Source organism: Centropristis striata, chromosome 23 (genome assembly GCF_030273125.1).
Source record: "Centropristis striata isolate RG_2023a ecotype Rhode Island chromosome 23, C.striata_1.0, whole genome shotgun sequence".
Lineage (NCBI taxonomy): Eukaryota > Metazoa > Chordata > Actinopteri > Perciformes > Serranidae > Centropristis > Centropristis striata.
This window is the reverse complement of record NC_081539.1, coordinates 19352015-19371436: the sequence shown is the minus strand read 5'-3', so window position 1 is coordinate 19371436 and position 19422 is coordinate 19352015. Positions and strand designations below refer to the sequence as shown.

The 19422-nt window shown below is 39.4% G+C and overlaps 1 protein-coding gene across 3 annotated transcripts in view; it reads left to right on the top strand.

Moving 5' to 3' along the window:
* Positions 1–13182, top strand: part of mtrr (5-methyltetrahydrofolate-homocysteine methyltransferase reductase) — a 35756-nt gene extending 22574 nt beyond the window's left edge. For 2 of the 3 annotated variants that reach the window (XM_059326651.1, XM_059326650.1), the window contains exons 13-15: positions 3248–3340; positions 7329–7523; positions 10088–13181. In XM_059326651.1, coding sequence (XP_059182634.1) covers positions 3248–3340; positions 7329–7523; positions 10088–10232 — 433 coding nt within the window. In that variant the 3' untranslated portion in view covers positions 10233–13181. Of the gene's footprint in view, positions 1–3247; positions 3341–7328; positions 7524–10087 lie in introns of all 3 variants that reach the window. The other variant, XM_059326652.1, reaches the window with a different exon arrangement.
* The last annotated feature ends 6240 nt before the right edge of the window (positions 13183–19422 follow it).

The window sequence follows — 19422 nt, the reverse complement described above, 5'->3', positions numbered from 1 at the left end:
TCTTCAAGATGGTTTTAGGCACTTGTTGACAAAGGTCTGGACTTTGTTTGTGGAGGATTTTGCTACACTGCATGTTTCTAAACCGTAGAGCAGCACTGATTTAAAGTTGGTGTTGAAATCCAGAGTTTAGTGCTTTGGCGCATTTCCTTTGCGTTCCAGATGGGCCTATAGTAAAACAAAAGCCGTTCTAGCCTTTCCAATTCAGGCTTGAATGTCTCCATTGGTCCCTTTATCTTTGCATACTTCCAAGGCAGGTGAAGTTGTTCACAATTATAACGAGTATAACTTTTACTTTTCTGTAAAACAAAACAGGTTTCTCCTTCATTTCATTTGTGCTGACTTTGGTTTTGACTAACATTTGCTTGTTCACCTTTTTTTTTTTTTGTCAAAGATCTTTCCACCTTGTCCTTGTGCATTTCATCATGCTGTTGGGAAAAAAACTGACATGAATTTTGATAGCTTTGCAAGTGTGAAAGCAATCTTGTTTGGATATTGCTCCAGCATGAAACCAAATTCAACTTTAATTTCACTCCTCATTTTTTTCTGAAGGAGGAGAGTCTCTCAGTGGTAGGGTTGTTTCCATATCAGATTTTCACTGCATAATTGTCATGTCCAAAATAATCCACAATGTCGCAATATCTATAGAAAATATGGAGGAAAAAACGCCTTTGTTTATTGTGTGAGCTCTCTGTTTTGGGGAAATGAATTACTCTGAAAATGTGAGTGTAGGGAGTTGGAGAGAGTCTGTCACCATAACTGTACACTGGATAGTAAAAAGGCACCCAGATGGACTGATAAATTAAAGGGAGAGACAACAGAAATGATTTAGAAGCTGCTGGATTATTTACACAATATTAACATATGTGTATTATTAACATGATAACAATATTTCATTTTTTTGAATATCTTGTTATCGGTATCAGTGTGTCACAACACCCCTACTCTGCTCTTAGTCTGGGTAAAGTCAAATTAGAGATTTGTATGAAAAAATATTCTATAAGGTTCAAAATAATAACTGACAACATGTAAAAAGACTTAAAAACAGTTTTTCTCCATTTCTGTGTTCAGGATTTTTTGGGCGTGTCTAAAATCTTGGCTCGATGATGCACTGGAGCTTCTTCCATATCATAAATCTGCCCCCAACACTATATAAGTATCTTTACCAATAGTGATATTTTTACTTAAAATGTTTGCTGCAGCTAATTTTAACTCGTGTCAGCGGTCATAGTGATGGAATATTACAATGTCTGAAGTAATATCCTACATATGGGCTAATTCTGGAGCATTTTATGAACCTATGAATAAACACTTATTGTCTACGGGGGCCTCGAGGGCTTCTGTGCCAAAGAAAACGACCCGACATGAGAGCAGATCTCTGCGCTGCAGAACACACAAACAGAAACACAAGATTTATTCTCTGTGGTTTGTTTGGCACGGACATTTTCCGAGAGACAGAGAGCCAGTGTGACAGCGGCAGAAAGTCATATAGGTATGGAATATGGATATCAGATATCAAGTTTCAGTGCATTCAGTGGACACGCCCCCAGCGTTTTGAAACAGAAGAAACTGCTCATTGTTTCACTATTTTATTTTATTTTTTTCTGATTCAAATTTGGCTGGGTGTTTAATACAAGTATTCACCCCCCTTGATGTTTCACCCTTTTGTTGCTTTTACACATGAAATCCTGGTCAATATATCACTCAGTTTGTGAGGCCAGCCATCTAGGCAGATTTGAGTGCCATATTTTTTCCATCACTTAACGATGGATTTAAATGAACTCTGGGATGTCCAGTGAGTTGGACATTTTTTTGTGGCCATCTCCTGACTTTCACTTTTCAATTATCTTTTCTCTGAGTTGCTTGGAGTGTTCTTTTGTCTTCATGTTGCAGTTGTAGAAGGAATACTGATGAACCAGAGACTGGACCTTGAACCATGTTTTTATAATAAAATCACGTGAAACACATCAGCTGCACTCAGGTGATTCTTATTTCACTCACACTTACCTTATATATTTGTAATTAATTTGAAATTTAATTTGAAATTTGAAATTTTAAAATTTGAAATTTGAAATTTAAGAAGGTTTTTTTCAAATTATCGTCAAAACAATTCATGTGTAAAAGCAACAAAATGGTGAAACATCAAAGGGGGGTGAAAACTTTTTATAGGAATGGATATTTTTGCTGTACCCGGACTTATAGTGATACAGGAGAAGGCTTGTGTTCACTGTAATTTTTAGTCAGTAGTTAAACTGTTTTTGTTGGAAAACCATATTAGACACAATTCTTTTATATAAGTTGAAGCCTGTCTGAATGTTTTTTTTTTTTTAATCGTTGATCAATTCATCGACTTATTATTTTGGCAATAAAGTAGTGCGCCAACACTTTTTTATGCACCATATAACTCCACCAAGGATAACAGTTGGCTGCCATTTTAATTCTGTGACTGCTGGAAAACACAAAGCATGATTCAGTCTGTTGGTGAATAGCAAAGGGTGGTGCTCAGGAGAAGCAGCACCTTATCCTCGGAGTGCAGCAGCGCAGCACAAAGGCCCCAGTCTCAATGCCTCTCTGTGGTATTCCTCAGCCCCTCTGCATGGCCGGTCACCTCAACACCCCTCTCTCTTTTTTTCTCAACCCCCACCCACCCCTTCCTCCAGACGGGGGTAACAGATAATGCTGGGCTCTTTGGAGAGTCAACTGACTGATGGCATCATGAAAGGTTGGGGGTCAACTGTTGTTATCAGGGAGAGAGCTGTCACCTTTGCAGCAGGTGTGCGGCGCAGATACCGGCATCTTCAGAGCCGCTTTGTGCCGCTGCGTTGCCATCGTCTGCAAAGGATTCTGGGAGCTTTGCCAAACTCCTAAGCCACAAGAGGAATCACTTTTGCAGGAGCAGTTCTTTTGCACTCAAGCACAGTTGGACACACACACGTACGCGAAACACACACCCACACACAAAGCACAAGGCCTAGTTTCATTTTCAGCAACTGTTTATAGTGATGGGCTCTATCCTTCTGTTTGGGTGAAATTTAATAATACATATAATGTCCGCGCTGCAGCATGCACGGCACTCGTTTCCGTGCATTAGGCAATTGTGGCACTCAGTGTACTGTCATTGCAGACAGTGCTTAATGGTGTCACTACTCTTCTTTAACCTCTGCTTTGTGGAAGGACTCCCTCTCCTCCATCTGCTCTGGTCGTCTGCTGGTATTGATTGACCGCTAACATCCGTTGTTTCGACTTTCAGAGAGAAGGAGAGGAAGGAGAACCCTGAGGCCATATTTGGCGAGACCTGGCTGTTCTTTGGTTGCCGGCACAGAGACGGAGACTACCTGTTCAGGTAAGCTGTATTTCTTCTTTTCAGTTTTGTGATTATTCACGCACCCCATACACTGACACATTCTATACATACTTTTCTTAACCTTTTGTGAGTCAGATGTACTGTTCTCCATATACTCATCCCTCTTCACCTTGCCACTGAATATTCCATATTGAAATCTGTGAACTGCATAATGAACTTATGGCTGTCAGTATACATGATGTGGGTGTTCTTTCTTTAGTTTCACACATGAGAATTGTGGACACTAAGTTCAAGGATGTACTACAGGATGTATGGGAAAGAAACAGGCATACGGAGCTTGATTAGACTCGTGACTGAAAGGAGACATCTTTTTTCGTGGGCATGTACTGTAATTGTGACTCAAGGGAGGTAATTGTTTTGAGGTTAAGTGACCTTTCATTATGGTTTGGTTCCTATATGTATTTATTATATGAGTTGAAACAATATCTAGCGTTGTTAAGCTCAGAAGCTAACAAAGCTCATGAAATATTTCTTTTACTGTTTTTTTATTCATTAGCAAAGAGGAATGTTCAAATCAGTTCAATAATTTAACAGTGTCAGGTAACTATTTAGCTTAACAGCAGATATATAGACTGATATATAACATTAAAGATGCATTAATATTTTTTTAAATATAAAAATGGCTGTGACTATGTGTAATGTAACATATAGTATTGTAATGTAACATTAAGGACATATACATACAGAGATTATATAAACAAAAGAACGTCTCTTCTGGCTAACAATAATTTATGTCATCTTAACGTTAAGTCAGCTATCAACCTGTCTGTCTTTTTCCAAATCTCTTTAACGTTACCTTAGAAATAAGGAGGAAGCAAACCTGGCTGGCTTCTCCGGATGCTTTGCATTAGCCAGCCAGTTAGCAAGATTTTTCGCAACTTTTTGCAACAACATGCCTGTCACTGTGTTTTGGTTTGGTTTACTTTCAGTGATGTGTTTTTAGCCGGACTGATAAGGGATTTTTGAGACAGATGCCAGTACTGATTTCAGAAGGGGGAATTTAATAAACTGATATTGTGGCAGATAAAGTAATTTATTGAGCAGCAATGAAAAAATACCTTTTTAAGTGGATTGTGCACCAATTCTTCAACCAATGGCAAATTTACCCAGAGAGCCACTTTTTCAAACATAACATTATTAGATAATATTCAACACAGTTATACATTATTATACAAACGATGTGTTACATTGTCAGCCAATTCTATAAATGATAACTGAAAAAAATAAAGAATAAATAGGAATAAAATGAATTATTACTGATGAATAGATTCAGTCTTTTGCTAACTATTTAAAATAAATAAATAATTAATAGCTAACACCATTTCTAAATCACCCCAAGCTATATTTTCTGCATTAAATATTGTGTATAAAAAAAAAAAAGCATAACGACTCTAATAAAGACTGCAACCTCTGTTTCCACTGGTGCCTAAAAAACAAGTTAAAGCAGCTTTAAATCTAAAGTTCAAAACTAAACCTAAATAGATTTGCCAAGCAAAAGCAATACTAGATGCATATTTAATTGCAATTAAACCACAACCCTACTGCTTTAACACTGACACAAGGCTGTATTCTTATCAGGATCCGAAGGGAGCAGTATATCCTGATGCTCTTATATCACTCGTACAAAGTATCAGGCGTCTGTGATACTGAATCCAACTAAATCGTTCAACTATTGTACTTCCTTTCTTGCATTGACCTCTTGTTTTGTTAAAGCATTGTAAACTGACCTCGCCCTGTGAGCGTCTGATCAGTTCTTTTGCCTCACTCCGCCCTGACTGCACACTAATTGATTGGCTCTTGCAAGTATCCGCAGCCTGCGTGTCCTCGATACTGGTGCAGCGAGCGAGTTCTCTTTCAGGATTAAATAGTATGAATGGATTAGCATTCTTAATCACACAAGAATAGATCACAGAGGATGTTGTTTGTTCCCCTTTGCTTCCTCTATCCCTTAGTTAAATACCAACTCCCAGCCAGGTAGTAGGCGGTGGTTTGTTCACAGTGTGGGCTTCTCTGATCAACACCCCCACAGTGTTGACCAAAGCGATTAGTCTGTGTTTTATGAGCCACCCGTGAAGAATTGTACTCAATTTAAATAGGTTAGCAGAAAAAGAACAACATACCTGCAGTTGAATTACCTGCCTGTATTCATCTCTGCTGGATTTCTCTGAAAGTAAATGCAGTTTAATGTCGGGCCTTGCCAGGGAATGGAGAACCCTGCTTTGCATAGTTTGTAGCAGTGTTTTTTTTCTCGCCGTCCCATATTATTTTAAAAGAAAAGTTCAGCTGAAGTTGTCAGTAGGGGTTGAAATTTGAACTTGCATAAATATAGCATAAATGCCTTTTTAGGCTTATAAATATTACAAAATGCAGAGACAGGAAGCGACCAACTCTCTGATCGTGTTCTGAATTTTCAGCAAAAAACAAACAAGGCTTGCAATGTGCCTCAATCAGCCGCAGCACTTAACAGCCCTGTGAGAGGTTGATGCCTATCTGCCTGCTTGTCACATCAAACTTGTCCTCCCCTCTCTCCTCCGCTGCACTTATCCTTTTCCCCTCCCTCCAATTTCTCAGCCTCTTCATGGCAAGTGATTTCATGCTGTAGAGGAAACATAACTGGAAGGCCTGCTGGGTTCACGTTAGGGTCCGGGATATTGCCACAGGCTGTTGCGTGTGTGAGAGTGTGTGTGTGCGTATAAACACACAGAGGAGTCGGGGATGTTCTGGCTCTCAGGAACCCTCGACTGATTTGTTTTTCTAACAACTGTCCTTTGTCATCCTTCAGTTTCCGCTCACACCATTATCAATCTATGATGATTAATATTCAGACGTCAAACAAACAAGACTCCGCCATCCGTCTCCTTGTTATTCTTGTTGTTGCGCTCTTGTTCAAACAGACTTTGCAATCACACATTTTGGTCAAAACAATGAGATTTTTTCTTTTAATCACTGCGTCTCCAATCAAAAAGGTTAGACAGTAAACACTGGAGGGGAAGCTGGTTGTTTCACATAGAGAACAAAGGCAACAATGCTCCTCTTTCCCTTTAGTATTTACGCTGCAGTGTCTGTGAGGTATTGAAAAAATACCTTATTTTAGTCCAGGGGTTGCTGCAAAACACAGACCCCTGAAGGGAGGACCTTCACCCATGATCTCGGAGCCACAGCTTGTTATGAGTGTGTGCACGCGTGTGCATGTGTGTGTGTGTCTGCTCATTCACACTGCTTAACTTTAAACAAGATGCTCTGAGCCACAGTAAACTGTACTCCCTCACCACCTTCCCTCTTTCCTTCCTTTCCAATAGCACCCCAGGCCCTGTAAAAACACTGAGGCAGGAGAAGGAGTAGTTGGCAAGCAAACCAGCGATAGGGAGCGAGGTTACACCCAACTGCAAGGCTGGGAGGATTGATTGTAAAAAGATGCTTATAACAGTGACTCGACCTTGCTTATGAAATCCATATTTTCTTTGCACTTCTCGTGTTAAACAAGATAAATTGGATGTCTGGCACGGTTGTGCTCGGACCTTTTGCACATCAGTGTTCTGTTTTATCAAGCTTGACAGGTTTTTTTTTTGTTCTTAGGAAACGTCCCGGGGGTTATAAATGTCTTGTGAGGCGGTTGAAACTGTTGCTACATATCTTAAGAGAGTGTTGGATGTGAAAGGATAAACATGAAAACCGTGTTGAATACTTGGCATTATTAGGCCAGCGGTTTCTACATTCATTTCTAGGTTACAATAAAAATATGCATGTATTTTTGTCCCAGTAAATCATAGATGGGTTGGTCTGCCATTCAGTATCACATAATTGTGTTTCCTCAGCAACTTGGTCCTCCTGGTTCTAGCTTTGGAAATATTTTTCACACATTTTTCACAAATCAGAAGCAACCTGTCCAAGATTAGAGGCAGGGAATTGGATTTACAATGACCTAAACTGTTTGGCTGTGTCTCTGCAATCCTTCTTCTTGTCCCAGAGAGGAGCTGGAGGGCTTTGTGTCCAGCGGTACTCTGAGCCAACTCAAGGTGTGTTTCTCCAGAGATGACCAGAAGGAGGAGGAGGCCACCCTCTCTGCAGCTCGACCCAGATACGTGCAACACAACCTGCTGCTTAACAGCCAACACATCACTGACATCCTGCTCAAACAGAACGGTTACCTCTACGTCTGCGGGTAAGACTCACACTGATAATAATAATAATTCAGTTGTGCATTTTATTTTGAGTGATATTTGCTTTTCCCTCACTCTGCTTTACATCTATGCCATTGTCCACCTGGCATTGATGTGTCATGTTTCGGCTGCACTTGTATTCATTGTGTGCACTGTGAGTGTGAAAGGACTGCTGAGCATCTCACTCGCAGCTATTTTCTGCTACCTTTGCATGCCAGGTCTGCCTTTGTCAGGTTGCTGTGTCTCTTTGAAGGCTTGAATTTACTTGTAAATCTTCATAGATGCCCTTTGTAAAACCTTTATCTAACCGACAGCTCTCTTGAAATTTATTATCTCTTTTTACAAGAGAGGCCTGGTTAACATGTCAGTGTAGAGTAGTTAACACAGAATCAAATAAAGGTTCATTTACAACATTCAGTGAATAGCACAATCACGTAGCACCTCATGGTCACAAATGAAAGACTCTTTAAGACAGATGTTTTGTTTGTGGCATTTGAATGTCTGATATGACGACAGTGTTACCAAGTTAATTAAGTTTGTCTTGAGGAAAAAAAACAGTTTTGCCAAGTTCAGATATGACATGACATTATAGCAAAATAACTGACTCCTATCTGTAAGCAGTCACCCCAAACAGGCAGGTTTTCCTCAAACTATAGCCCAGGCACTCTTTTCCTCAGTTCTCTAAAATCTAAATTATCCACCACAGTGGCAGTGATGGAACTGAAAAAGCCATTTCTCTATTGATCATAAATAATTAATGAGGAAACTGGAGGATGTGGTATTAGAGGAGGGAGCATACTTATTGCAGTGTAACTTTCTTGATAATAGACAGTATGACTGTCTGACTTGCTGGGGGTCACATGTGGAGTACCACAAGGCTCAGTGCCGGGTCCAAAGTTATTTATATTGTATATTAATGATGTGTTCAAAATGCTTAAGTTCGTTATTTGCAATCTGCAAGTATCATGTTTACACATTCATAACATAATTTAAAACTTTAAGAAATTGTCAATACACTTAAATAAAACAAAATGTATCAATATCAAAAATAAACAATTCAGTATATAATATGATAATGTTGAAATAGCAAGAGTTTATGAATATTCATTTTTGGGAGTTGTTAGAGACCACAAACTGGAAACCACATTAAATTCATATACAGACACAAATGTTGACATCCATTGCAATATTTTATAAAACCAAAGGCATCCTCAGTCTAAATGCTTAACATATTTTGTAGTGTCCTTTTATTGTTTCATACATCAGCAACTGTGTTGAGGTTTTATATGTCCAATTTTTATGCCACCAAAGAGCAATATAAAAAGTGGAAACTGAGTTTATTATCATTAACCACCCAAAATGTTATTTATAAATTCACATGCTCTCAAAATGTTCTTTAAACGGCACAATTAATGCATAAAGTAAGAAACAAGTGGCTTCCAGGCTCTATCCAGATGTTTTCCAAATTAGAGTGAATCAGTGTGAACTAAGAAGAATTTGCATGTTTACAACAACAAAGACTAGAACAAATGCAGTCAAAGGAGTAAAATGGTGGAATGTTTTTTTAATACATAAAAAAAACAAAAACTGAGTTATGAGCACCTTAGGACTTTTGGTTGTTTATATACATATATTTTGTTTAGATTTTTTATATCATTTTGCGTGTATAATGACGGGAAGTTTCATGTAAAGAGAGTAGGTGTAGTAAGATAAATTCAGCCTACACCTTTTCAGTCAGCATAAACTTTTAAATGTTTATTATTTATAAGTTGAATATGGCTGCACCAAAATAAGCAAATCACAGTGATTGCACAATACTATACGCTACTTCATAACAATGTACAAATGTAGGGGATTAACCATGAAAATAACCTCTATTTCTGCACACATTGTTCGGACTATCAAGACTGGGGCAGATTATTGCTCATAAAGGGAGAGAAAGAGACAAAGCTCCATATTTTGCTGCTAATGCTTGAGGACACTTTGCCTGTGAAATGCAATGGACTTACGATGTAGCTGTGACGCAACCGGGCTGCATCCGGTGCCAAGTGCAGCTGTCGACTTCACCTCACACTGATGCAACATCTTGTACAGTTTGTAGCATTTATAGTGCATACATACTCTCTCTCCCTCCCCTCTGCATATCACAACACATTGTTTCTGTCAGTACAAAGACAACAAGTTAACTCACATAGGCATATAACAAGTCAGGTCATGTCAACAATCCTATAGCTCAGTACTTTCTTTGTTGTTCAGTTTCTCCTCTGTTATCACTGCCAGGCCACTAAACTCACCTTTTGAGTAAATGATCTTTGCAACATCAGAACTGTGAGAATCCCTCAGAGTCAAAAAAATATCACTTTAGCTCCACAGGGTGATGAATCTCTCCCAATATGCTGCAACAGCAAGAGAGAGATTTCAGCAATTTCCTTCCAGGATGCACTACTGGATGAGCAGCACTTGCTGGCTTTATAAAATATAGGCTTACCCTAGGGACTGTCTTTAAAACGTGTCCATTGATTTTATTGTCCTTTTCACGAATATATCCATACTTTTTTTTTTTCAGAGATGCTAAGAACATGGCTAAAGACGTGAACGACACCCTGATGGAGATGATCAAAACAGAGCTTCAGGTGGACCAACTGGACGCCATGAAGAGACTCGCGGAGCTGAGAGAGGAGAAGCGCTACTTACAGGACATCTGGGGCTGACAGTGGATGACCAGATAAGGGCATTTTGCAGCATCCTCTGGGCCTTTTTACACCTTAAAGAAAAAAAATCACCACGCTCAGCTGTAACCTCTAGAACCATAAAATTGTGGATGCTGAAGCCCTGAGGTAGTTTACACCACCCAGTGCTACCAAGATGGAATATACCATGCTGACCCGGGGATATCGGTTCACTACATCATCTTGGGCTTTTCTGTTTGAACAGAAATGATCTTGGTCAGGGCAATAGTGCTGGAGATTGGTCCTGCAGTGTGAAAATGCTTTTAGTGTAGACAAGCCTCCTATCTGCGTCCTGTCTGGGGAAAAGGCATTTACTTCCGTCGGCTGAGATGGAGTGATGTTGATGAGACTGGGAGTGCTTCAACCGAGATGGAAACCGCTCGGCAATCAGCAGTTCTTTAACAACAACACACACTAAATTGTTTATTGTCATTCAGGGGGAAAGTAATCAGTTATTTTTATTTTTTAACAATGTCCCAAACCACCAAAGATGACTTCTGAATCTGAATTTCATTTATGATTTGAATGAAGTGAATCTCAATTCAAAAATAAGTTTGTTTGAATGGTTTGTTCCTGTATTATGTAGCAGCCTCATATTTTTAATCAAATACTGTGGATGTAGTTGACTTTTCATCCTATTTTTCAGGTAATAAAGAAAGATTTTAATGCATTCAATCCTAAAAGAAAGTCAGAATTTCAAGGCCGATTATCACATTCATACACATACTCATTCAATTTTAACTACAGAGGGCATGAATCTCAATAATAATGTGCAGCTCTGACCAAAACAATATCTCGAATAACTTTTCTTGTTTGTCTGCCCCCACATACCCAGCAGACTGCCAGTTTCCAACTTTTCTAAGTCCTGCAAAGCCTGAGTAAACTCTTCCAAACTGTGGTTGAAACGAACACTGTGCCTTGTATAATCAGGAATTAAAAGACATTTCAGCATAAATTATATCCGCCTATGCTTTTTTCTTTTGTTTCGCGCACAGGTGTGTGTTTGTGGACAACCTTAGACACACGTATCTGAAGTGTGTGGGTGTGAAGAGGCGATGGGAATAATTTGGGAGCTAATAAACTCTGATTGATTAGGAGTGATTGTTTTATATAAATTTAGAGATAATTTGATTGTTCAAGGTGACTTTGGTCAGGAGATGAAAGCGTACTCTGCTAATTGAAGGCTTTTCGCGATGGGCTTCTTAGCGCAGCACGGAGCCCCAGAGAGGCTTCTCAGAATTAAATCTTCTAACAGCAGTCTTTTTATTTATCCTCTTGTAGGGAGGGGAGAGGAAAAACATGTTTACAATCTCTGCCGTCTGCGCCGTAGATGACACCCCCATTCGGTACATTTTTGAGCTCGGGTAAACAAAACATTCACTGTCGCAGAAAACAATCCCTGATAGTGAATAATTGGTTTAATACAGTGTTGTCGAAAGGTAGAGCTGTCCTTGTGTTTGTCCAGGCGCAGCTGGCTGCAGCTCCTCACCCTCATCTCTCAGTGTCCTGCTGCTGCGACAAGTCCCGGTAGCAGAGGAGGACAAAATCAAAATAATGATGCTGTGTGCGCCTAACAGCACCACCAATCTCATCTCACACACACATCATGATCCATGGCCTCCATTTAATGCAAGGCTCCAATTTGTTGTTGGAAAAATGACAACAACTTGCGTGTAGGCTGTAACAAGAAGGAAAGTTTCATCAAAGTGACGAGCGTGATCATTATTAGTGAAGAATTTGAGAAGTAGGAAGTACACTCTGAGCCGTACTGCCCTTATTTACCTACCCTATTAACATGTCCTCATCTGTACTTAAAAAAATGACCATAGCCATAAGATAGAGAACCTGCCGGCTGCTTTTGTCAGCCTGTCCAGCAACTACCAAGGACTGATGAAGTTTTAAATTATGTCTTCATAATTAAAAAGGTTCAGAGTGGCTGTTTTGTCCCGCAGCGAAAGCAAAAGACAGAGCTGAGGAGATTGTGGGGAATAAATCAGGGTGCTGGAGGTCAGTGCGACCGCAGAATAGTAGCACCTCGGTGATAGATACCCCTTGTTAAGAATGGCGTAAATGAAGCAGAAAGATGTGTGCTGAAGATAATGACTGTTATTATGGAAGTGTCGAGTGAGCCAAGTGGGGAGATGCACTTTATGTCAATGAGCTCAGAGATTTTAGGAAGGCCTGGTTAACATTCGGCTTCTTGGTGTAGAAAGCACAAGTAGTGATGATGAGGAAAGTAAGTGGATCCTCCCACACTCTCCCTCCCTGAGCTTGGCTGGGAGTGCGCCTTAATTAGGCAAGTGACAATATGTTCAATTCTGTCGGCCGAGGTGTGTGGATTTGACTGCAGTTCAAACAGCGTAGTGGTAGTTTCAGGAGTAAACAGCAAGCGGAAACCAAGTTTTGTCCCTTATGACAAAACTTTGGGGAGATTCAACTTTGCAAATGTGTCTGTGTGTGTGCCCGTGTGCATTTCCTACAGAGTGAGGATATTTTCCAGAATAAATATAACCTTAGTTACATCTGTAACTCTTGTTCCATTTCATTCAGCCTGACTGCCAGAGTTCATTGTCATCCAGGTATTTCATACTGTCTCTGACGGTCAGCAAGAATAAAATTATATTCTTGTTCTGTTTTTTTTTGTTGTTTTTTTTACCGTGGTTATTAAGAATCGTTGAATTCCACCGAAGATGGTCTCGACTTATAACATCCCTAGTTAACGCTTTATGATTATGATCTCTGTCAGATGAGCAAAACAGTATTCACAACAACTTAGATTTAATTTAATTCAAGTCACAACATGGCCTAATGTGTAATGTGTATTGTGAGAAGCACTAAAAATGTTTATATGAAATGTTTTATAGAAATAGCGACATATTTTATGTGTAATATAAACACATAAACACATTATTGGCTCTCTATACAATGTATTTTCTCCTTTTTATATATGACATGATTGCTCATCCATTCCTCTAAACGCACATTAGTGCTGAATGCAAGAAAATTGTTAATAATTTGCATCATCGTGACACGGTTATAGCAGTTGAATTGAGCAAGCTGTACTATAAGATTAAAATTCCCTTATCAGTTCCACAACTCTGCATTTAACCCATTCCTTTGACACACCAGTGAACACACAAAGCAAGTAGCAGTGGGCAGCATATTTCTGTGCACCTGGGAAGCTGTGTGGGGGGTTAGATGCCTTGCTCAAGGGTATGTCAGTCCTTGACACGTCCGTCCTGGGAATCGAACCAGCAACACACCGGTAACAAACCAGATTTCTAACCTCTAGGCCATGGACTGCCACGGAAAGAAATCAGCTGTAAAAACAAATAACGAATGAAATAATGAAATGCCATTAAGGAATCCGGTTAGAACATCGTTAAGGTACTATAAGAAAGTGAAGGGCAGAAAGTTTCATTTGATCTTCTTTAACAACTTATACAACTTACAATAACACTTATATTTGAGGAGTGCTCTCGCCACGTATATTCCAGCAGTAAGTCACACCTTTTTTATACGCCACGGGTGCCAAAGAAGAAGACTTCCACAAGGGATACATCGGTGTATCATGCTTCTTTGAGATGCATTTTGAGATTGATTTGTCACAAGCTGGAGTAGCAAGGAGACGAGGAGGCACAAGATTGAGAAGTGGGATTCAGCCATGGTTTCCTTTGAGAGGAATGGCTCAGTTTCCATGAAATCCGACCAAAGATGACAGCATAAGTTATCTATCTTTCCCCAGTCCTTGTTGTAGATTCCCCCCACCACAGTTTCTGTTGAAAATCTGAAGTTTTCTTTAAGCTCTAGAGCTGTACCACTGTGGCAAAGTCCTTTTGCGTTAGTTTAGTCAGCAGAAAGCTTCGTCTTCTCCAGGCTCTTCACGTCACCTGTGTTTTATCATTAAAAAGGACACTTCCACTCCGTCTCCGCTGTTATCCATCTGCAGTCAATGACCCAAGGATGTCAACTCAGCTGTTTGATGTGGCATCGATGACAGACCTGCTAGCACACACAAAAACATACGCAGATACACACTGAGAGCTGCGGTCGGCCGGCTCTCCAGTCCCAGCTGTGCACAAACACTTTAACTTCAGCATCTGTCAGGAGTACTGGAGAAAAATCTATGTTTTCTAAAAAGGCTGCAGCACTTCTATTGAGTTTCCTGTTTTCACTGTGAGATACCAGTGTTGTTCTGGTCTCTGTTTATTGATGGAGCAGGAGAGATATCCCTGCTTCCCATTCGGCAGAACAAACATTTGCTGTAATTGATGCTGGCAGGAGGAGAAAGTACTCAATAAGGAAGTATTGTTCTCCCAGAGGGTTTAAACGAAGATTTCTATATGGGATTAAACTGGCCACGGAAGTGATACGGTAAAAAGCACAAGAATTAACGTATAATCACTGGCATTACGCGTTTAAGACAGATTCCCCACACTGGTCAGGTACTGTTTGTACAAATGAATTAAGTAGAAACTGCTTGGCTCATCAAATGTATTAATGATGTTTCGGCGATGGATGCTCTTTCTGTCTCCATTAGTCAAAGAAATGTAAAAATTGGTTGGGCTTTTTTAAACTTGCAACGATGGATGAACACTTAGCAGAATTTATAGCCTCATCAGTCCTCACAGCCATAATGACTTATGCAAATTGGAGGTTAAGTGCTGAGATGAGATTGTTCAGCAAAAAAGGAAAAAAAATATTCATGTACAAACTAAGACTGGATGGAAGGATAAACTATGTGAACTTGACATTTGTCTTTATTTGCTGTGTGGGATTTTCGTAACTTGTGTTACCATGGAGCTAAATCAATGGATCCTACTTTGGAGATTAAAAAATGTAAATGCAACAGATGATATGTGCTTTATACATATATCGTAGTGCATCTGCACAACAACTTTGGGGTTAAATGTAAAATGGATGTGGGTGTGATTGTCATTTGTTTAGTTTGATTGTGCAGTGATATAAAAAGAGACAGTAAAATGACAAAAATAGAGATTAAATTTAAGTTTGTAGAGAGAAGACTACCAGGGGATTTAGAGGGTAACTGTAGCGATGCTTTTGGTTTGAAGAATTTATTAGAGATACACGTTATATGTATCTGTAATATTAAATACATTATTGACTGATAATACAAAGCCAAATTGCTTTCCTTGCTTTAACGAGTGTAGCAATTACACACTCCGATAAATTAGGTGGTGGCTAGTCAGTAGTATTGAGCATTTAATACACCGACATGTCTGATTTGACAAAATATGTAAAACAATTTAAGCTATTTAGAACTCAATTATGTTCCAAACTCAAGTAAATTGAATTTCTACTCTACATCTTTGTACATAATCTATAAAAACTGGAAACTGTTGGAAACCATCTTTTTATTTCCGGTGCTTTCTGCTGTAACCCTCCAACATGACAGCTCCAGTTAAACTGCACCTGCTTTACCCCAAAAATATGATGTAATTTGACCCTGCATCTTCTCTTCCTTCTGCCCTCCTCTCTGACTCTACTCACAGTCCACTTTAGATGATGCAGAACACTGTGGTTTGCTTTAGGACATCCAATCAAATATGTTTATTGAAGTCAGATGACCGTAAACATAGATCTTGACATCCTAGAAAAGTTATGGCCATTGGAATGGACTTGGGATCTGAACAGGTTAATTTGAATTGTTACGGAAAATGTTCTATAAAAGCCAAAGTTTGTGAAGAATCAGAACTGATGTCTGTTAGATTCGGTTTGGTCTAACCCATTAAATCAGCCATCTTTGCTCACTGCATGCACTCTTGCCTCACAGCAAGAGGGTCGCTGGTTCGACTCCGGCCTGCGGCTCTTCTGTGCGAAGCTTGCATGTTCTCCCTGTGTCAGCGTGGGTTCTCTCCGGCTTCCTCCCGCAGTGCAAAAACACGCAGCTTAAGTTTAATTGGTGACTCTAAATTGCACATAGATGTGAATGAGAGCGTGAATGGTTCTGTCTCTATGTGTCAGCCTGTCCTGTGTGTACCCCACCTCTCCCTGCTGCGATCGTGACCCGAGTTTGTAAAAGCGATGAAGGATAATGAATGAATGGTTGTCATATTGTCTGAAAAAAATCCATATCACGCATCCCTATGATTTATCAAAGGTGTAATTGTGCTATGAGGACAATAAAATGCCATTTCGGTCATTGTTTTCAATGTTAATGGACTTCTAGTCTTCACAGGCATGTGAAAGGTAATGACAGTGCTTTTACCCAAAGTCTTTTCAGCGTCCTCTTACTGAAACTCCACCGCGGCACCAGTGACTGTCCTAATCTTACCCAATGCCTGATAAGCAGCCATGAGCTGTCTGGTGAGTGGGGCTCATCAGCGGCAGATTAATGTCCAGCTGTACTCCCTGCACCACGCTGTGAAAGAGATGAACAAAGGCAGGCAGAAAGTAGAATGACATTGTAAAGAGGGAACGATTGACTGTTAGTGCCTGGAAATTGGGTAAAATATAGAGAAGGAGCAGAGATTGAGAGAGGCATACAAAAACAATTTTCCTCTGAGGAGAGCGGGATGAACAGATAAGGGTTGGCGAGGATAAAATAGTGACTGACAACAGGTACAGGCAGGAGTGCAACGGCAGGATGTAAGAGGTCCCTGACTCTGAATTTATTACTGTGCTTTCTGTGCAGTGGGAGGTGAACCAGGGTGAGTTACAACATCGCCTGACCCTGTTTTAGATTTGACTCCCGTAGAGATGGCCTCAGAGTCACCCCACAACACGCACACAGACTTTTGAACATTAATAAAAATACCCCACAAACTGGTATTTCTCTTGCGTAACAAGGGTCCAAGAGCAATGTAAAAAGTTTATACCTTCATCAAACACAGAATGTGGAAAAGAGGTGATATATAGCCCCTGAGGCACGGGAAAGCATTAAGGATGTATTTAAAAATGAGCCGCAGTTTGTGTGATTAATCATCTGCCCATAACGTGACAACTCGTGTGCATGTAATGGGACAACTGGGATTTTGCTCAGTGATTACTCTTTTATTGAAAAATCTATATGTACAAAGAACAATTACAGGTTACAGCATAAACTGTTTGTGTTGTAGTGTATCAGTGCATCAATGCAGGAATTATGTTTTCTGCTCATTTGAGAGATGAAACATTAAATGAATTTGATATGCAGAGGTATAAACATGTATTAAAAGTGGAGATTAAAAACTGCAAAACACCACTGAGACAAAAAAAAGTACTCTAAAAAAGTCCAGATGAAATATAAGCCAAAGCAGCTTGGATACAGTTCACTATAAGAGTCTGGTTAAATGATATTTGTAATTTATGCTCTTCATTAATTGCCTGACAACCTCACAAGGACAGCAAGACTAAAGGAAATTACAGCTGCAGGCCAAGAAAAAGTAATATAAAACCTTCAGTAAAACCACAACTTGCAATTTTTACATATATGTTCTTATAAACATTTAAATGTATAAATTAATATTTAATATGTTACTTTATGAACTTTGGACAGGCTAGAAGGCATCATTTTTCTCACTACTTTCCTCCTGTTTTCAGTCTTTGAGCTAAATTTACCATCTCTTGGATCCAGCTTAATTTACCGGACACATATTCAACTGTGGTATTAAAGTTCTTATCGAACTCTCAAAGAAAGCAGGAAAGTATAAATTGGGCTAAAATGTTGAACTATCAGTTAAAGAAGTAATCATTTAGGCTTACAGTAATCTCAGCAACAACCTCTATAGTCTCATTTAGCCACTTGTGAGCATTTTTTTTTTCAAATCCACAAGTGGGGTATTTACTGACATATTTTATGTCAGAACAAAACATGAAAATCTTATTTTAATCTTATTTTGACATCTAACTAAAAACTCACTGACTTTCAGAGAAGGGAACTGGGAGTGCTAAAATGCTAAAGGGCTCATACCTCCCACACTCTGCAGTTGTTGTGCCTAATTGCCCTTTTAAACATTAAGCAGACAGATTTGTCAGGTAAACATGAAAGTGAATATTACTTTAAGTCTAATATTTAGTCTCTTTTAAGATCTGTTTTGCTTTTCACAAACTCCAGACTGATTCTTTTGCTGCTAAGTGTTACTTACCTGATTATAAATCCTACTGCTTTTCTTGGCATGACTCATCCTGCATAGCCGCCCCATTGGTTAAGGTTGGAAGTGACCTTAAGTTGTTGGGGTCAGAATAGCCCATTAGTCTTGGGATGGGACCAGAACAAATCAGGCTTGTGAGAGCATGGATGCCTGACCAATAGCTAGCGCTTGAATGCTACAAGATTAAAAAGTGATGTTGAAGTGGCTTAAACCTGCATTCATTTAAATGGCCAGCAGGGGGCGACTACACTGGTTGCCAAATGAAGTCCAAATGTATAGATGTCTATGACAAAATCTTCAATGTTCCGTTATACTAAAAGAAGCTCTAGGGAGTCGGCAGTTCATTGTGAATTATGGATTAACCTTGCTAACCAATTCTACTAGCTAGTGCTAGTATTTTATACAGTCTATGGTATTAACTGATAACTTAGCGTCCTCCTCTCCAGCACCACCCTCTCATCCAAATATAGTCACTTGTGGCTACAAAAAACAAGATGGTGATGGCAAAAATGCCAAACTCAAACTATAAAACCAAAACAGTGAGCCAAAAGATGCAAACACACTCTGTGGGGCTAAGAAGAACTGCAGAATAGGTTGTTAATTCTCTGTGAGGTCACAAATCGAATTATTTCACAATATAAACAATCATTTGATTCAATGTTAATTTAAAAAACATTGATTAGCATAGGCTATAATGTAAACCCAACTTACTTGATACTTTAAGGACAGAAACACAGAAAAACCTACACTTTTTAAAAACTGCAGTTCTTCTTCACTGAGGTGGGTCCACTGTCCAGGTTGACCAAGTGTGCAAGTGAGCAACACAATGAGAAAACCATTGGAGCATCATATTACAGAATGCATTCATCAAAGGACCAAACAATTGCACACCCACACTCTCAGTTAAGGATCTCATTTTTCCAGAGAACCATTACACTGGAGTTTGATCCAGAGCCAGTGATTAAAAAGAGCTTACACATGGCAGTTTTCTTTTGGAGCCCTGTTGCTGCTACAATACACTGCCAGGGCTGTTGCTAAGTAACTGGTACAGCAACTAATCTTTTCATCATTGTACTAAT